This window comes from Mobula birostris, chromosome 6 (genome assembly GCF_030028105.1).
Source record: "Mobula birostris isolate sMobBir1 chromosome 6, sMobBir1.hap1, whole genome shotgun sequence".
In the NCBI taxonomy this organism is placed as follows: Eukaryota; Metazoa; Chordata; class Chondrichthyes; order Myliobatiformes; family Myliobatidae; genus Mobula; species Mobula birostris.
In genome coordinates, this window is record NC_092375.1 from 173,893,392 (window position 1) to 173,912,310 (window position 18,919).

Consider the following 18,919-nt stretch of genomic DNA (forward strand, 5'->3'; position numbering starts at 1 on the left):
CTGCATACCACAGTAACAAGTATTGAAATTTCCTTAGTGGCCAAGTTGGAGAAGAGGTGGTGGGTGAACTCCTCACGCTTCCAGAAGCATCTCACTAATAAATTCTGTAAACAGGGAGGATAGCTAAAGGCAACATTACAACAGGAGAGCTCCTCTTGGACTTGTGCTAAGATCTTAAAAAAACAATGATAATAGTTCCTATATTAAAACTACTTTCACCATCTTGCTGAGCTTTACATTACAATTAATATTTTTCCATATTTTGTAGCAGAATATTTCCAGTGACCCTTACAATCAACCTGTTTCTCGTAAAGGATTGAACTTTCTGCCAGTCTATCCAGTTTCAGCTACTGTTACCCCTCCTGTGTCTACATACACTTTGCCTCATCTGGTTTGTGACAATAGTGAAGGAAGACACATATCGGATAACCAAGACCCACAACAATGGAAGGATCAAGAACAACCAATATGTATCCCATGCTGCAACACCCAAAGAGAGCAGCAAGCAAAAGAGACCCATCATGTGGCTTGCAAAGCGCTGGTACAAGCAGCAGACAATAACAACTCAGAAACTGAACCCACTGATCAGAATACTGTTGAAGACGCGCACTTCAATTTACTGGATGTTGAACCAGTAAAAGACACCATTGTCCAGAATTATTTTGCCAAACAAGTAAAACCTAAGAAACAGAGTCCTGACAAAACAGCCAAGAAAATTAAAACTGTCAGATACCTTCTGAGTGAACTTAAGGCTCTGGTTGCTGATCAAGGTAATCAAAGTAAATATTTTGATAATGTTTTGAAAAGTAGAGTATGTATTTTCTTATTCACTCTATCTATTCCATCTCATTCCTGCACTTCAGTTTGGCAATATTCAGCACAAGTGAAGCCTCAGAGTTATAGAGAGATACAGCAAGGAAACTACCTACTAATCCTTCATTAATTCCATTTCCTTTATAGATCATTGTTAATTGTTTATTAAATGTTGGTCATTGGCTGAGTTTGATTACAAAAGTGAAGTTTTATTTATCTAAGCTTTAAGCAGCTAATTGGACAATTATAAATGTTTCTATCTGAGGACTCTACCCTGAAATTGACAGTGAACATAGAACAGAGCAGTACAGGAGAGCATGGGATCTTCGACCCACGATGTTGTGCTGACCAATATAAATCTACACCATGATCAATCTAACCCTTCTGTCTCACACAGCCCATAACCCTCCATTTTTCTTACATCCATGTGCCTAAGAGTCTTTTAAATATCCCAATTATATCAGTCTCTACCGCCATCCCTGGCAGTGTGGTGCAGGCACCCACCACCTACCTCCCTACCTCTGACATCTCCCCTAAACTTCCCTCCACTTACCTTAAATGGATGTCTTCTGTGTTGGCCATTTTTGCTCTGTAAAAAAGGTGCTGGCTGACAACTTTGTCTATACCTCTTGTAATTTTGTACACCTCTATTAAGTTGTCTGTCATCCTCCACCACTCCAAAGAGAAAAGCCCTAGTTGTTTCAACCTTGCCTCGTAAAACTGGTTCTCTAATTCAGGTAGCATTCTGGTGAATCTCTACACCCTCTCTAAACCTTCCATGTCATTCCTATAATGTACTGAACACAATACAGTACTTGAACCTGAGTGTTATAGAGCTGTAGCATTACCTCACAGCTCTTGAACGTAATCTACCCCCCCCCCACCCCACTAATAAATGCTGGCACACCATAAACTTTCTCACTACTCTATTAACTTGTGTGGCAACTTTGAGAGATATATGGACTTGGACCGCAAGATCGCTTTGTTCCTTCACACTCTTAAAAATCCTGCCATTAACCCTGTACTCTGATTTCATCAGATCTTCCAAAGTGTATCACTTGACACTTTTTTGGACTGATCTCCATCTGCCACTTCTCCACTCAGTTCTCTAACTTAGGACAACCTTCTACACTATCCACAACAGCTGCAACCTTCATGTCATCGACAAACTTTCTAAGCCACTCATCCACGTTCTCATTCAAGTCGATTATAAAAATCACAAAGAGCAGATGTTCTAGAACAGATCCCTGCAGAACAGCACTAGTCGCTGATCTCTAGGCAGAATACACTCCATTTACTACCACCCTCTGTCTTCTGTGGGCAAGCTAATTCAGAATCCACGTAGCCATGTTTCCATAGATCTGATGCCTTATGAGTTTTTGGATGAGTCTACCCTGGGGAACCTTGTCAAACTAAAATCCATGTACACCATATCCACATATTAATTCATCAATTTGTTACGTCACTTCAAAAACCTCAATTAAGCTCACGAGGCACAACAGGCACCTCACAAAGCTATGTTGACTGACTATCCCTAATAGAAATGAAATGCTAAAACTTTTCTTAAATTTATGTTAACTTTTGTGTGCTTTCACAAACGATTACAGAAATAAAATATTACAGATGCTTGAAATCTGATAGTAGAACAAAAAATGCTGACATACTAACAAAAGATTATTAATTTGAAAACGATAATTTTTTTCTCTTTCCATTGATGCTGCCTGCTTTCCTGACAAGTTACAGCAGGTTCTGAGGTTTTGTACACTGCACCAAAAATGATATTTATTTGAACTAATTAAGAATACACAACTGTATAAGAACACGTTTTAATTTCAATCCCCTTTAATCAAAGATTATTTCCAGTTTAAAATGTATAGTGAGATATGCTTTTGTATTATAAGGGAATGTATATTTACTATGTACTACTTCATTGGGTTTAAATATCAGAACCGCATGTTGAAGCAATGTGAAGCAATCCTTCAAAATACTAAATGTAGAAATTGGTTACTAGGAAAATAGGTAAAGTGGGGAAAAGAACTGCTTTAGAAGAAAAATTTAACAGCTCCTTAAGAAAAAGCTGAGTTAAATCATTAGGAAGCACCAATGGCTATGAAAAACAAGAAAGCATATTCAAACTATGAAATTATGATTGATTGGTGAGTATTGAGTTTTTCTCTACCAAATGAAGGGCTTACTGTCTAAATGATGATCTGCTGCAAAAGGTGTAACTAAATTTGGCATTTTATAACTAGTTGTGGAAAGAAGGGTTCAGATGAGAGAAAATTAAAGACCGTAAAGATCATAAGACATAGCAAATTTAGGGTATTCAGCCCGTGGAGTCTGCTCCACTCTCATTTTTCTAAACTCCAACAACTACAAGCCCGTAGGCATTAAGCACTCCTCATATGCGAACACTTTCATTCCAGAATCATTTTTATGAACCTCTTCCGGATCATCTCAAAGGCCAGCACACCTTTTCTTAGATAAGGGGCCAAAGCTGCTGACAGTACTCCAAGGGCAGTCTGACCAATGCCTTATAAAGCCTTAGTATTACATCCTGGCTTTTATATTCTAGTCCTCTTGAAACGAATGCTAATGTTACATTTTCCTTCCTTACCACTGACTTAAAGTGCAAATTAACCTTTAGGGAATCCTACATGAAGACTCCCAAGTCCCTTTGCAACTCTGTTTTTAATTTTAAAAATGTATTCCTCCAACCCATGTGCACGACCTTGCACTTCCCTACACTATATTCCATCTGCCACTTCTTTGCCCATTCTCCTAATCTGTCCAAGTCCTTCTGCAGATTCCCTGCTTCCTCAACACTACCTGCCCTCCACCTATCTTTGTATTGTCCACAAACTTGGTCACAGAGCTATTAATTCCATTATTAAAATCATTGACATATAACACGAAAAGAAAGGGTTCCAACACCAACCCTAATGCGGAACACCAGTAGTCACTGGCAGCCATCCAGAAAATTTAAGAGGAAGAGAAACGGCTTTAAACCCAACTCCCTCATTGGTGAGAATATAATAATGTACTCCATTCAACAATTCAAAGTACCCTTGATGATGAGTTCAAAATGAGGAGATTCAAAACATTTGCTCAGAAATCTTGGTAGAAGATGGTAAAATACAGAATGGTAAGACTAATAACCAAGGACAGAAGACAAATATAAGATTACACCTGCAAATTAAGTCAGAATGGGGGACAAATTATTTTTTAAAAGTCATCAACAATTCTATTTGAATACGCACAATAGTCCTATAATTAATGATTAAATAGAAATAAGTGTTTATGAGCTCTTCGATGTTACTGTAAGGTGAGCAACTGGAATTGAATATTCCAGTTTAATTGACTTGACATTTTGGAAGCATAGGCAGGAAGGAAAAAGAGTTGTGTTTGCTCTGTACAACAATAAGAAATCACCTTAATTTGGAAGAACAAGTTGCAGAATCACTTTTGCTGGAATTAACGAAGAAAAGGAAGTCAATACTGTGTAATATATAGGCCCTCTTTAAACCTAACTCCCTCATTGGTGAGAATATAATAATGTACTCCATTCAACATTTCAAAGTACCCTTGATGATGAGTTCAAAATTAGGATTTTCAGAACAATTGCTCAGAAGTATAGGTTGTGAAACCAACTGTGGCACACACTATTTTAGATTTAATCATGCACAATAAGATAGGATTAATGAATCTCATAGTAAAAGGTCCTCAGAGGAGGAGATAGAATTCGCAATTCAGCTTGAAAATGAGAAACCTTTGGTTTGAATTAAGTGCCTTTAACTTGAGGGCAATTATAAATATACAAAGGCAAAATTGGCTACAATAAACAAGGAAAATTAGTAAAATTGTCGACAAAGATCTGTTTTCATAACTAAAAGCTCCAGAAGAAAGATAATCCATCTATCACAAACTAAAGGACAAATTGCTCCAACATTCATTAAGTTCGCTTTCTCTCCATAATTCTATTTCCTTTGATTTCTTTCATATCCAAAATCTATCAATTTTCATTTCGGAAGAATTCAATAACTGAGTTTCTAAAGCTTTTTCAACAGAGAATTCTAAAGGCTTTCTACCTGCATCATTGTCTGGTATGAGGGGCTACTGCACAGGACCGAAAGAAGCTGCAGAAGGTTGTAAATCTAGTCAGCTGCATCTTGAGCACTAGCCTAGGACATCCGAGTACTACCAAGGACATCTTCAGGGAGCGGTGTCTCAGAAAGGCAGCGTCCATTATTAAGGGCCTCCAACACCCAGAGCATGCCCTTTTCTCACTGTTACCATCAGGTAGGAGGTACAGAAGCCTGAAGGCACACACTCAGCGATTCAGGAACAGCTTCTTCCCCTCTGCCATCCAATTCCTAAATGGGCATTGAACCCACGGACACTAACTCACTTTTTTTAATATGCAGTATTCCTGCTTTTTGCATGTTTTTTAATCTATTCTATATGTATACGGTAATAATAAACCTGATTCCGATTCCTACTCCTGAGTCATTATACTGTAACAAGCTGTCTAAATTTTGTAATTTTCAATGAAATTGCCTAACATTCTCCTGAATTCTGCAGATGACAGACCTAGTCAAACCTACTTTCCCTGAAAGTGGTCTAGTGAATGCTTTGTGCAAATCTCTCTAAGGCAAATATATTTTGTTTATGTAAGGAGACAAAACTGTATGCAATACTCCAGATGCAGAATCTCCAAGGCCCCATTGCAATCAATGCACACAAATTCCCTCGGAATAAAAAAAACATTATATTTTCTTTCCTATTTGCTTGATGCATTTGGATGTTTGTCAGTGACTTGTTTACAAGAGCTTCTGGGTCAGTTTGAACATAAGTGTTTCCCAATCTGTTACTATTCATATTAAAGAAAGTCTGTTTTGAAACAGACATTCCATTGGTTTTCCATGTTCTACCTGCCATGTTGTTGCTCATTCAGCTTGTCCCTTGAAGCCTCTTTATAGATTCCTTCCTACTTGCAATCCTACCTACCTTTGTATCAACAGCTAACTTGGAACTGATACTTGGTCCTCTCAGCTAACTTGTTGATCTATATTGGGAATATCTGGCATTCATTCCTGTATTGCATTCTGCCAACCTGAAGAAATGTCTGTTTCTTTCCACTCTTTTGATCCATGATGTTATATAATCCTGAGTTCACTAACTTTGTTGACCAACCTGTATCAGGCCTCATTAAAGGCCATCTGAAAATCCATCCCATCCATTGATTCTCCCTAATCCTCAAGCAAATTAAACAAACATTACATACCATTCATGAATCTATGCTGACTCTGCTCACTCCTGTTATTATTTTCTCAGTGTCCTATTATTGTATTCTTTAGTTTAGATGTAATATTCCAGAAGTTAAGGTTGTTATCACATTGACAAAAGGCGTAGAATGTTGTGAAGTTATTGGAACATTTTGGATGGAGAGAGTAAATTGAAAATATGCAAGCAGGAAGTTTAAAAAAAACAGACAGTAGGAGTTTCTACAAGTGTGTAAGAAGTGAGTAGAAAAGGTAACTGATTTTTTTTAAACGGATCAGCTGATGAGACAAAGAAACGGAAGACTAATTAAACAAGTATTTTATTTGTCTTTGCAGTAGAAAACACACATTGCATTTCAATAAAGGGAAAATGAATTTTAAAGCGAATTGAATTAAAGGCTGTTGTCCCTTTAACCTGAAGACTTGAATCCTTGGCCTGATAGGAAATGTTTATAGAGATAATGGGGTGAATTGATTGTCATTCAAACATTCTTGATATGAGATCGGTCCCAGCAGTTTGGAAGGGAAGTAAAGTATATCTAAATTAGTCTATCATCATAACACAATAATACTGGAATCCACGGTAATAGAATGGCATTTAGAAATCCAAGATGGCTTCACAGAAGGGAAAATTTGTCTTTGTCAAGTGTATTAGTTCTTTGAGAATAATAACAAGCACAATGAATAAAAGGTATAGAGTGTCAGGATTTCCAGAAGGCACTTCGAAAGATGTTATATAAAGGATTATAGTAGATGATCAGAGTTCATGACATTGGGAACAAATATAGATACACAACTGACTAGCAAACAAAAAAATGTGACAATAAAAGCAAATATTTAAATCATAATTTATGGCATTGCAGGTAAATGAATATTGCAGGTTAAATAGTAATACAAAATAATAAATAGGTTTGTAAAATATAATTGTTTCTGTTGGCAGGTGACTCCGAAGTTTTCAGGTTAATAATGGAGCTAGAGGATAGCATCTCTCTATTGCCAACTGTGATTGGAACCACTAACATACAAGCAGAAATAGCTATGAGTCTTCAACCTCTTCGCAGTGAGAATGCCCAGCTTCGCAGGTCAATAGTATTTCTTTTTTAATATCTGCTTTAAATTTTACTTTTTTTAAAAAAAATCTGGTCAAAATGTGAGCCAATTTGGGAATTAAAGGTAATAAACATCACATTTCAAGATTCACCATAAGATATATTACTAAATAAATGTGGGTTGTTACTTGATATTTTTATTCAAATAAATCTATGGTGTCTGTTCCTCCTCAGTGGGGTTGAAGGAGAAGGATCTTGACATTCGAACATACCATAAATTTACAGAATTTTAAAATTCTGTTATTATTTTTGTTGACATTGCATCATTGTTTCAGGTCACGGGAAATTCAAAAGACAAGAGTCCTCAACAGTGGTAAACAGTTCTTGAACTGAAACCTCTCTAACTAGGAACTTTCTACTTTTATTAAAGTTATCTTAGTGTTGTGAACATTGTTCTAGATCTGGTTTTTGGTTCTCAAATTATTTTTTGATCTATTAAATTTTGCAGACGATTAAGAATAGTGAACCAACAACTTCGAGAACGAGAAAAGGCTGAGAAAGATTCCAGGTCTACAGATTGCAACTTTGAAGGTATTTAATTTTTCACATAAAATGGGCATAATTGTTTTCAAGATGGCGCCAGTGTCTGGCGACTCTGCATGTGCTCTCCCGAGCAAGCTGCCCTCTACACTATCCTATATCCGAGAAACCCTTCTAAACCTCAAATCTGCTACACCTATCAAGATCAACAACACCCTGGCGAAGCTACTGACCCAGCTGGAAATCACTGCGCCAGAATTGCTTCTTTAACTCCAGACCACACCTGGAGCCGACCAGCGAGGCCTGGTCTGAGGCCCACCATGTTCCCGGAGACCCGCGGCCTGCTACCGTGCCGGAGAGCTTGGAGACGTTGCCCATTCCAACCAGCACCTCTCTGGAGCAGACAACCGCACAGAAGTGACGTCGGAGACCTCAAGGTGCCCCAGACGTTTCCCTGGAGCGACCACTGTAAAGCCCCATTGGTGGACATCCACAGCTGCTGGAAGTGAGGCCTCCGGGATTAAGTGTCGGCTTCGGGGCCCGACCCAATCGACAGCCTGGGCCCCCAGCAGCTGGAAGTGACAGTGGAGCCTCACCCGACCCAGAGCGCCCGACGATGCGACCCGCCAATCGATTCCCATGGGACGCATCCCCCAACCTCAGAGCTAACAACAACACACTGCATCGATGGAAACCTGGAAAGATGTACTATTTACTGAGGAAGCGTGGGAAAAGAGCTGGGCTGCTGGTCAGATTGAAGCTGAGGGGCTTCAGGTTCCCTTTGCCCACCATCCTACTATCTAATGTGCAAGCCATAGAGGACAAGGTGGATGATCTTAAAGGGAGACTTACCTACTGCAGGGGGATGCAGAACTATTGTGTATTCTGTTTCACCGAGACCTGGCTCTCCCCTGCCAACCTCGACTGTGCCATCCGACCAGAGAGATTTTTGATTCATCGGATGGACAGCATGGCGTCTTTGGGCAAGACGAGGGGAGGTGGTGTCTGCCTACTGATCAACACTGCGTGGTGCTCGGACACAGTGGCACTGACAAGCTCCTGCACCCCGGACCTGGAACACCTGTCGGTGAAGTGTCGTCCCTACTATCTGCCACGGGAGTTCACCTTGGTCATACTGACAGCGGTCTAGATTTCTCCCCAGGCGGACATGGAGTGTGCTCTGAACATACTGTATGCCAACATCAGTGAACTTGAGACCAGGTATTCGGAGGCTTTGCTCATTACAGCCAGAGACTTTAACCAGGCCAACCTCAGAAAGGCACTGCCAAAGTTATACTAACATGTCCCCTGCCCCACTAGAGGCCCGAATATACTTGACCACTGCTACACAGCAGTCAAGGATGCCTACCATTCCGTCCCATGACCTCACTTCGGAAAATCAGACCATCAGGCCGTACTCCTCCTCCCGGCTTACAAACGGAAACTGAAGCGGGAGGTCACGGTGTCAAAAGTGGTGTCGCGTTGGACGGAGGAAATGGATGAGGTCCTCCGTGACTGCTTTGAATCAGTGGACTGGTTAGTATTCAAGGACTTGGCAGCTAACCTCGATGAGTATGCCTCAGCTGTCACGGACTTTATCTGGAAATGCACAGAGGACTGTGTGTCTCGCAAGATGATCCAGGTATTCCATAACTGGAAACCTTGGATGAATTATGAGGTCAAGTCCCTTTTGAAGGCTAGAGCTGCAGCTTTTCGGTCCAGGGATACCAGTCACTACATGGAATCTAGGCGTGAACTCCGGAAAGCCATTAAAGGCGCCAAGAGGTGATATCGAGCCAAGTTGGAAGCCCAGGCTAACAGAGGGATGCAGGTAGACTATGGCAGGGTCTAAATGAGATCACTGGGCACAAAGAAAAGACTGGGAATATCAATAACTGTGGTGCTTCTCTTCCTGACGAACTTAACGTATTCTACGCAAGATTTGAACAGAAGAGGAGCATCCCGCTCCCTCCGGATGAACCGGACCTGGTGGCATCGAGATTCATCGTCACTGAGGAGGACGTTAGAAGGGCCTTCCTGAAGATAAATCCAAGGAAGGCAATGGGCCCAGATGGCGTCCCAGGACGGGTTCTCCAGACCTGTGCAAGCGAGCTAGCTGGAGTGTTTGCTGACATCTTCAACTGCTCCTTGCTTCAGTCTAAGATCCCCTTGCGTTTTAAGAAGGCAACGATAATCCCGGTGCCAAAGAAGAGCAAGGTGGCATGCCTGAATGACTATCGACCTGTGGCTCTGACATCAATGGCTATGAAGTGCTTCGAACGATTGGTTATGACACACATCAACCACAGCCTACCAGTCAACATTGTCGTTTTGCAATTTGCCTACCGGAGCAACAGGTCAATGGCAGATGTTATCTCTCTGGCCCTACATTCCTCCTTAGAACACCTGGAGAATAAAAACGCATATGTAAGGCTCCTTTTCATTGACTACAGCTCTGCCTTTAATACCATCATTCCAAATAAACTGATTCCTAAGCTCTGGAACCTGGGCCTTAGCACTCAGATCTGCAGCTGGATCTTCAACTTCCTCACGGTCTGGACCCAGGCTGTAAAAATAGGAGACAAGCTCTCCTCTACAATCATTGAGCACTGGTGCCCCACAAGGCTGTGTACTCAGCCCCCTGCTGTACTCACTGTACACCCATGATTGTGTAGCCAAGTTTTCATCGAACTCAATATATAAGTTTGCTGATGACACCACAATTGTAGGCCGTATCTCAGGTAATGATGAGCTTGAGTACAGAGAGGAAATCAAGAACCTGGTGGCATGATGCGAAGACAATAACCTTTCCCTCAACGTCAGCAAGACGAAGGAATTGATTGTTGACTTCAGAAGGAATAGCGGACCGCACGACCCCATTTACATCGGCGGTGCGAAAGTGGAACAGGTCAAAAGCTTTAAGTTCCTTGGGGTCAATATCTCAAATTACCTGACTTGGTCCAACCAGGTGGAGTCCACTGCCAAGAAGGCCCACCAGCACCTTTACTTCCTGAGAAAGCTAAAGAAATTTGGCCTGTCCCCTAAAACCCTCACTAATTTTTATAAATGCACCATAGAAAGCATTCTTCTAGGGTGCATCACAACCTAGTATGGAAGTTGTCCTGTCCAAGACCGGAAGAAGCTGCAGAAGATTGTGAACATGGCACAGCACATCACACAAACCAATCTTCCGCCCTTGGACTCATTTTACAACGCACGCTGTCGGAGCAGTGCTGCCAGGATAATCAAGGACATGACCCATCCAACCAACACACTTTTCGTCCCTCTTCCCTCCAGGAAAAGATTCAGAAGCTTGAAAACTCGTACGGCCATTTTTGGGAACAGCTTCTTTCCAACTGTGATAAGACTTCTGAACAGACCCTGACCCGGATCTGGGCCGTACCCCCCAGATATCTGGACCTGCCTCTCGGTTTTTTTGCATTACCTTACTTTCCCTTTTCTATTTTCTATTTATGATTTATAATTTAAATTTTTAATATTTACTATGGATTTGTACTCCAGGGAGCGCGAAGTCTTGAATCAAATATCGCTGTGATGATTGTACATTCTAATATCAATTGTTTGGCGACAAAAAAGTATGAAGTATAATTCATTCAGCCTAAAACGTTGTATTGAATCCAGGTTAATGTATTGTTTTAAAAGGAAACAATTTTGGTATTTTTTTAAAAATTTTGCCAATGTTGCAGAATTAATTCTTTTAATTCCTTTCAAATGTGGCCAAGTTGGTGCCATGTACAGCAGCTGTGTTGCGAGCTCTGTACCTACTTTACAGTGTATTGCTAATTTCTGCAATTTTCTTTGCATTGCTTGTTTAAGAAGCTGATAGTCACACCAGATATGATCGACTGACTCTTCTGAATGTCAGGAAGACAGCATTTACCCACAATATGCTGCCTTTTCTACACCGGAAACCCCTCCTTATGTGATCCATGGGAGGCTCATTTGGAGGCTTCCTCAGAAGCAGCGAGGTAGAAGGGCTGGCGTCCCGGTGAGGTTGAGACGGTGTGCTAGTCGGCCGCCGCTCCCTGGCATACTCCTGGCTAACGTTCCGTCCCTGGACAATAAGCTGTGCAAACTAAGAGCCGGGATCTCCTATCAGTGGGAAACAAAAGAATGTAACATTTTGTGCTTCGTGGAGACCTGGCTAACGGAGGAGATACCGGATCACACCACCTGGGTCTCCCTGTTCTGGGCGGACAGGTCTAAAAACCTCTCTGGGAAGAGTAAAGGAGGTGGAGTATGCTTCATGGTTAATGATGCTTGGTGCGACACCCAGAATGTGTATGCCCTCAAATCCTTTTGTTCCCTGGATCTGGAGTACCTTGTGGTGCTGTGTAGACCTTTCTGGCTGCCTAAGGAGTTCACGGCTGTTATTATCACAGCGGTGTATATTCTGCCACAGGCTGATACTGACCTGGCTCTCAGAGAACTGTATGAGACCATCAGCACCCTGGAGACTGTACACTCAGAAGCTGCTTCATTTTTGCTGGAGACTTTAATGGAGCATCGCTGTCTAAAGTCTCTCTGAAGTTTTGTAAACACATCCAGGTGAGCACACGGGGAGATAGCATACTCAACCACTGCTACTGTCCCTTCCGAAATGCTTACAAAGCACTCCTTTGCCCGCTGTTTGGGAAATTGGATCATTCCTCCATCTTGCTTCTGCCCGTGTACAGACAAAAGCTGAAACAAGAGGTGGCCACAGTTAATAGAGTCCACTGTGGGTCCGACTCATCAGTCTCCTTGCTACAGGACTGCTTTGACATCAACTGAAATGTCTTTTGTGATGAGGATGTCTCAGAGTTCACAGATGGGGCCACGAGCTTCATCCAGAAGTGCATCGAGGATGTTGTCCCCCAGAAATTGGTCAGGGTCTATCCAAACCAGAAACCCTGGATCAACAGTCCCATGCAAGCAGCACTAACCGCTCAAGACAGAGCTTACGTTGCTGGTAATCAACAGGAACTCGAGAAATGCAGCTATGATATACGCAAAGTCATCAAGGCAGTGAAATGACAATACAGAGACAAGGTCCAGACACAACTCCCACCAACAACACATGCAGTTTATGGCTTATGGCCATTGCAGGCTTCAAAGCTAAGCACAGTGGTGGCCAACATCGCTGCCTCTCTCCTAGATGTGCTAAATCTTTTTACGCTCAGTTTGATGTCGCCAACACAGCCCCCAGGGAGAGCCACCGAAGCGACCTGCACCTTAGTCATCTCTGAGGCTGAAGTATGCAGGTGTTTCCAACGGGTGGACAGTCACAAGGCTGCAGGACTGGGCAGCATCCCAGGGTGGGTACTCAGAATGTGCACGGCACAGCTAGCAGGTGTGTTTACAGACATTTTTAATCTCTCTCTCTCCCAGTGTAGAGTCCCTCCTGCTTCAAAGTATCCATCATTGTTCCTGAACCTAAATACTTTGTGAGGCTGGTCAAGGACTACATCTGCAGCAGGCTACCACCCACAGTGGACCCCTTACAATTTGCCCACTGACACAACTGATCGACAGATGACGCAACAGCCACAGCTCTGTGCACCATTCTTACACATCTGGAGAAGAAGGATGCTTATGTGAGAATGCTGTTCTTGGACTACAGTTCAGCATTCAACACCATAATTCCCTCCAGGCTTGACAGGAAGCTCAGAGACCTCAGCCTTCACCCTACCTTGTGCAGCTGGATCCTGGACTTCCTGTCAGATCACTGGCAGGTGGTAAGAATGGGCTCCCTCATCTCTGCCTCTCTGACCCTCAACACAGGAATTCTAAGACCCCTCCTTTACTCTCTGTATACTCATGACTGTGTCACCACCCACAGCTCCAATCTGCTAACTAAATTCGCTCTCGACTACATTGATTGGCCTTATCTCACATAATAACGAGGCAGTCTACGAAGAGGAAGTCATCACCTTGACACAGTGGTGACAAGAAAACAACCTCTCCCTCAGTGTCGCAAAAACAAAGGAGCTGGTTGTGGACTACAGGAGGAATGGAGACAGGCTCATCCCTGTTGGCATCAATGGATGGGTTGAGAGGGTGAACAGCTTTAAGTTCCTCGGCATACACATCACCGAAGAACTCACGTGGTCTGTATATACCGGCTGTGTGGTGAAAAAAGCACAACAGTGCCTCTTTCACCTCAGATAGTTGAAGAAATTTGGCATGAGTCCCCAAATCATAAGGACTTTCTATAGGGGCACAGTTGAGACTATGCTGACTGGCTGCATCACTTCTTGGTATGGAAACTGTACCTCCCTTAATCACAGGACTCTGCAGAGAGTGGTGAGGACAGCCCAGCGCATCTGTCGATGTGAACTTCCCACTATTCAGGACATTTACAGAGACAGGTGCATAAAAAGGGCCTAAGGGATCAATGAATCTCAGGGTTGTATTTGGTGACATACAAGTACTTCGATAATAAAATTTACTTTGAACTTTGAACTTTTTTTACTATTATTCACGAAGCTTTTAATGACATTACAACAAACTGTATGTTTTTCAAAAAGCTTGTAACTAATTGCCACATTTCCATTTGACATTTTACAACAGCCTCTAATAATAATTATTAGAATAATAAATGGCAAACTAAGCTCTGTCACTCTGTGCAGTACACAGAAGTGTTTTGCTAATTGTCTATCTTATGCTAGTGTTTTTAAATTAACTTTGGCACATTGGAGTGCCAGCAGGACAAGTGCTGGATTGGTACTTTTAAAAAACTGAATTGCAGAAATATTTGTAAAACAGAAATGAAAATTGGAACAGTCTAGTATCAATCAAGACTCTTAAGTTGTTTATTCAATTTCTGTTACTTTGATTTTGACATCCACTAAGGAGCTTTGGAGATGTAACTAGCCTTGTATTAGCTGGCGCTTCACCGTTATCCATTTATACTATTCCATCTCTCACACAATTTCCTTTGCATCCATTGAGTATGAAATGAACTTGTTAATTTTTTGTGTTAATCAATAAGACCATGGCTGATCTTTTATGTTAGGACCACTCTCTAGTAATATCTCATATTTCTGGATTCCCTCAATATCCAAAATGTCATCTAAATAGCATAAGAAATAGAAGGCCAATTTCACCTTCTTTTACCTCAAGATATTTTTGCAATTTTTGCAGTGATCTCCTTACAGTCCATGAACACAACATTGCATGCCCAGCTGAGAGAGTCATTGAAAGAACTTGAGTCATTGCAAAGGAAAAATGAAGAGTTGCTGAATGTTATAAGCAGTCAAAGAGAGCAGAACAAACAATTACTCCGGCAGATGCAGGGAAAAGAACAAGATCTGTTCCAGAGTAGACAGCAATGCGAGATGGACACAACTAGAGTCAAAATGGGTAAGTCAGAAATACTTTGATTAGAGTTCACTGAATCTGAGTAGATTTAATTTTTGTTGTTTCTCCTCTTCCAGAAGTAGATGAAGCCTTAACCAAAATGAGAAAGATTCAGCTAAATCTGGAAGCCTCGGAAAAAGAAAATCAAATCTTGGAAATTACATTACGTCAACGTGATGCAGAAGTGAGCAGATTGCGTGAACTAACCAGGTAAAACAGAGGACTTCTGTCAGCAATCTTGAAACTTCAGGGACTTGTATATATAATTCGCAGAGGATTTATATAAAACTTCATGTTGAAGTACTTAAAGCTAGACCTTTGATACAAAACTTATAAGATGGGCCTTATATCTTTTCTAGTTTCAGATTCAGCTTTCATTTTTGAATTTTACAATCTATGAATTTTAGTTGAAATAACTAAAGGGATCTTTTTTGAAGGGGAAGAAGTGCTATTTCAATATCTTATGATGATTTCTTTCCCTTTGTGGGAATTTGCAATCATAAATGGTCAGATCATTAGGTAGTTAATGTGAACTATTATTGGGCAGCAAGCAATATTCTTTTGTTAGGGCACGGAGGCAATAAAAAGTACATTTCCCAGAGTATACTTATAATACCCACAAGAATTATTCCTATAATATAAATGGGCATAAGTTTACTTACAACTTTAAAATTCAAACATTAGTGTTTCCTTCCTAGCAGCCATTCTAAAGCCTTCCTAAAGCACTGGCATCTGTAAATGGTAGGTTTCAACTTAAGCAGTGCTATTATTAACAATGACACTGGATTTGATTGTGCTGTATTGCATTTCATTGGAGAATAAAATAATTTATTTCAAACTTTGCGTAAAAATTAAAGTGGAGTATTTTCTAGTCCTTTTTTTCGGGTCACTCCACATATTGCCACAGAAAGCCTTTTCAATGTACAGGGCCTCATTACATGAAATTTTCTTTTTTTTGTTTCCATAATTCCCCACTAGGAGGATTGCCTGAGTTAAACTTTTATTTAAAGCAAGATCAGTGGCAAGCTGACAATGCACACTGCAGTATATGTCCAAACTCCATAATTAAGTTTTGAGTATAACACATTTAACAAATAATATTGGTAATTATAATTGGTTGACCCTTGGTTATGAGCAATTAAGAGGAGTAAGATGAAAACCAACTTTGTTAAGTGCTAAAATGAAACAAAGTTTAATTGAGAACCATGCCGATGTTAACATACCCCTATAGCTCGCTCATTAAAATAGAATCTGGGAGCTCAGAAAACTTAATTGGAGGCTAGCGCAGATGGCCTGATATGAGTTGGAATATTGTTTATTGCTCTTCCAGTAACCATATAACATAAGTGATCTTAAGCACTAGAAGAGGTGAATAAAAATGAAATGAAATAAGCATCTTGAGGACAGATGACAAAATATATAAATATTTAATTTGTTAAAGAATTCAAGATTGAAACATTTATGTTTGTTGGAGGCACAAATCTTTAAAATCCAAGGGCAAAGCTTCAATCTTCAGAAAGCATGAAAGAGTTTAGACCATTATTTTACAGAACAAAAACTGCTAATAGCTGATTGTGCCAGAAAACCTCATTCTGTTTGGATAGTTTACAACTCAATAATATGAACAATGAATCCTCCAATTTCAGTAACCCATACTCGCACTGTCTTTCTCCCATGCACACTTACCAGTTCACCAAGTTTTCTCCTTTTGTTCACCTTCCCAATCGTTACCTGGTTCCATCTGCTCATCATCCCCTTGCAGTCTGATCCCACTTATCAACCACCAGCCTTTGTACAAATCCTCCCCCACTTGGTTTCATCTGCCCATCACACCCTCTCCATTGGGTCTACTCTTCCCTCAGACTGCTGGCATTTGCCAGCAACATTCAGACCCCAAAACTTGATTAAGTATTAACAGACCAGTGTGCCTTATAACTGCCTAGCAAGTTTTTTTTTATTTCTGTTCTGTGCTTCAAGAAAAACTTGTAGATGACAATTGATTAATATCTTATGCTGGTAAGGAGATCAATCTTGCAAATGAAACCTCCTTCAAATAATAAGTAAATGCAATACAAGTATACAAATTAAAGCTTGCTTCCTAATTAGTTCGTCTAATGCAAGAATTAGCAGGAGAGTTCTTACAGAAGTTTTTTTTTGGTTCTGAGCAGATCAACATATCTCACATTAAAGTTACGATCCTATTATACTTTTAATATCAAGTGATTTAACTGTGTGGTATTATTTTTACACTTGATGGGAAACGGTGATCACTCATTATGTGTTTTGGCTGCTCAACAGAACTTTGCAAGGCAGTATGGAAAGACTCCTTTCTGATCTTAGTATGGATTTTGTAAAGTCTACCTCAAGACTGACCAGAAACCACCTTCAGGAGTATGAAAGGCATCTTCAAGATGATCCGTGTTTGAGCTCTGTGGCAGCTTATCTTAAAAATCTGAGCACAAACTCTGTTCAGGACACACCAGCTTTATCATTGCCATATAAAGTACCAGAATCTGACCAATGCTCCACACCTGTTCAACCTAATTTAACTGCTGTAGCAGCCAGAATATCTCCGAATAATGGCCTGTCAGGAAAATCTTCACCCTCAAGTTTCTCTACATACAGGCCACAGATTGAATGTCACATTATTAAGTATGAAGACTCAAATCTGGACGAAACTACGTACATTCCATTAGTAAGCAATGCATCCAAGCAAGGAAATGAACCAGTGAGGGAGGAATATATATCAGTGCAATCACATATTAGATCAAATGTGTTGCATAATGATGGTGGAGATTCATGTAATGTACTGGTGATAATGCCATGCCATGATGAGTTGGAAAAGCCAGAAATGGTGATTGCTGAAGAAATATCTATTCCTGATAAGTTAAAGGAAAAGACTATACCTAGAGGGTGTTCATCAGATCTGGGAGCATCAAAAAATAATCACATCCAAACAAGGCCTTTGGACAGTATTATAGGACTTTCTAAACCCAATCTAGATTCATGGACTACTCCTGCACTGAGAAGTGGGCCACAGTTACAGAATGACACTGTTTCAGCTGTTGATTCAAGTTTCTCAAGTATTGATTATAAGTACAAAAAATCTAATTGCAGCGTGTCGTCATTTTCTTCATTTAATTCTTGGGATGAGCAAAACTTCCGGAATAGTTTAGCAGCTCTAGACGCTAATATTGCAAGATTACAAAAGAGTCTACAAGCTGATATTGAAATACATCGACCCCAAAATGCTTAGTGTACATAAAATATACATGTATGCATTTATTGTTCTAGGCAGGTTTTCATTTTACGTATTTCTTGCAATCATGGTTGTAGTTTTGTAATTAAATTTTAATTTGAGAAAATCTGTTTCTTAATTTTATTTGGATTCAGACCTATAGTTTTTCAGTTTGAATCCTTTAATTTCTTCTTGGCTATTTCTTACAAAAACTAACTGATTTTATAGTTATAATGGTGAAAATGTCTGCATTCAGCATTATTTCTGAAGGTATGGATGTGTGCAACTTAATATGGAAACGTGAATGTTGTTTCCAGTGATTCCCTACTCATCTACAATGATTTTTCCTGCAACTTTCTCATGCAAATTTAGCAAATTCAAATGAATTACCTGAGGCATTAATAAACTTAAAAATAATTGGTTTACTATTTGAGGTATAGGGACATTTAAAAACAAAAACTGACTATAATGATATAATATTCTGTATTGCATATGCACTATAAAACTAAGGTCTTTGATTTCTGCTCTAAATATCTCAGAATTCTTCAGTATGGATTGACTGCTTGGTCTTGAATGCTGATCATTTGCACGTTAATAACCAGTAAGCACATGACAGCAACAAACCTTCAAAAAGG

The 18,919-nt window shown here is 40.4% G+C and overlaps 1 protein-coding gene across 3 annotated transcripts in view; it reads left to right on the plus strand.

Annotated features, from left to right (window-relative positions):
• The window catches only part of ccdc14 (coiled-coil domain containing 14), a 55,796-nt gene extending 37,419 nt beyond the window's left edge, over positions 1–18,377 (plus strand). For 2 of the 3 annotated variants that reach the window (XM_072259658.1, XM_072259661.1), the window contains 6 exons: positions 269–770; positions 7,036–7,177; positions 7,653–7,735; positions 14,831–15,049; positions 15,124–15,256; positions 17,345–18,377. In XM_072259658.1, coding sequence (XP_072115759.1) covers positions 269–770; positions 7,036–7,177; positions 7,653–7,735; positions 14,831–15,049; positions 15,124–15,256; positions 17,345–18,302 — 2,037 coding nt within the window. In that variant the 3' untranslated portion in view covers positions 18,303–18,377. The remainder of the gene's footprint in view (positions 1–268; positions 771–7,035; positions 7,178–7,652; positions 7,736–14,830; positions 15,050–15,123; positions 15,257–17,344) is intronic. The other variant, XM_072259660.1, reaches the window with a different exon arrangement.
• The last annotated feature ends 542 nt before the right edge of the window (positions 18,378–18,919 follow it).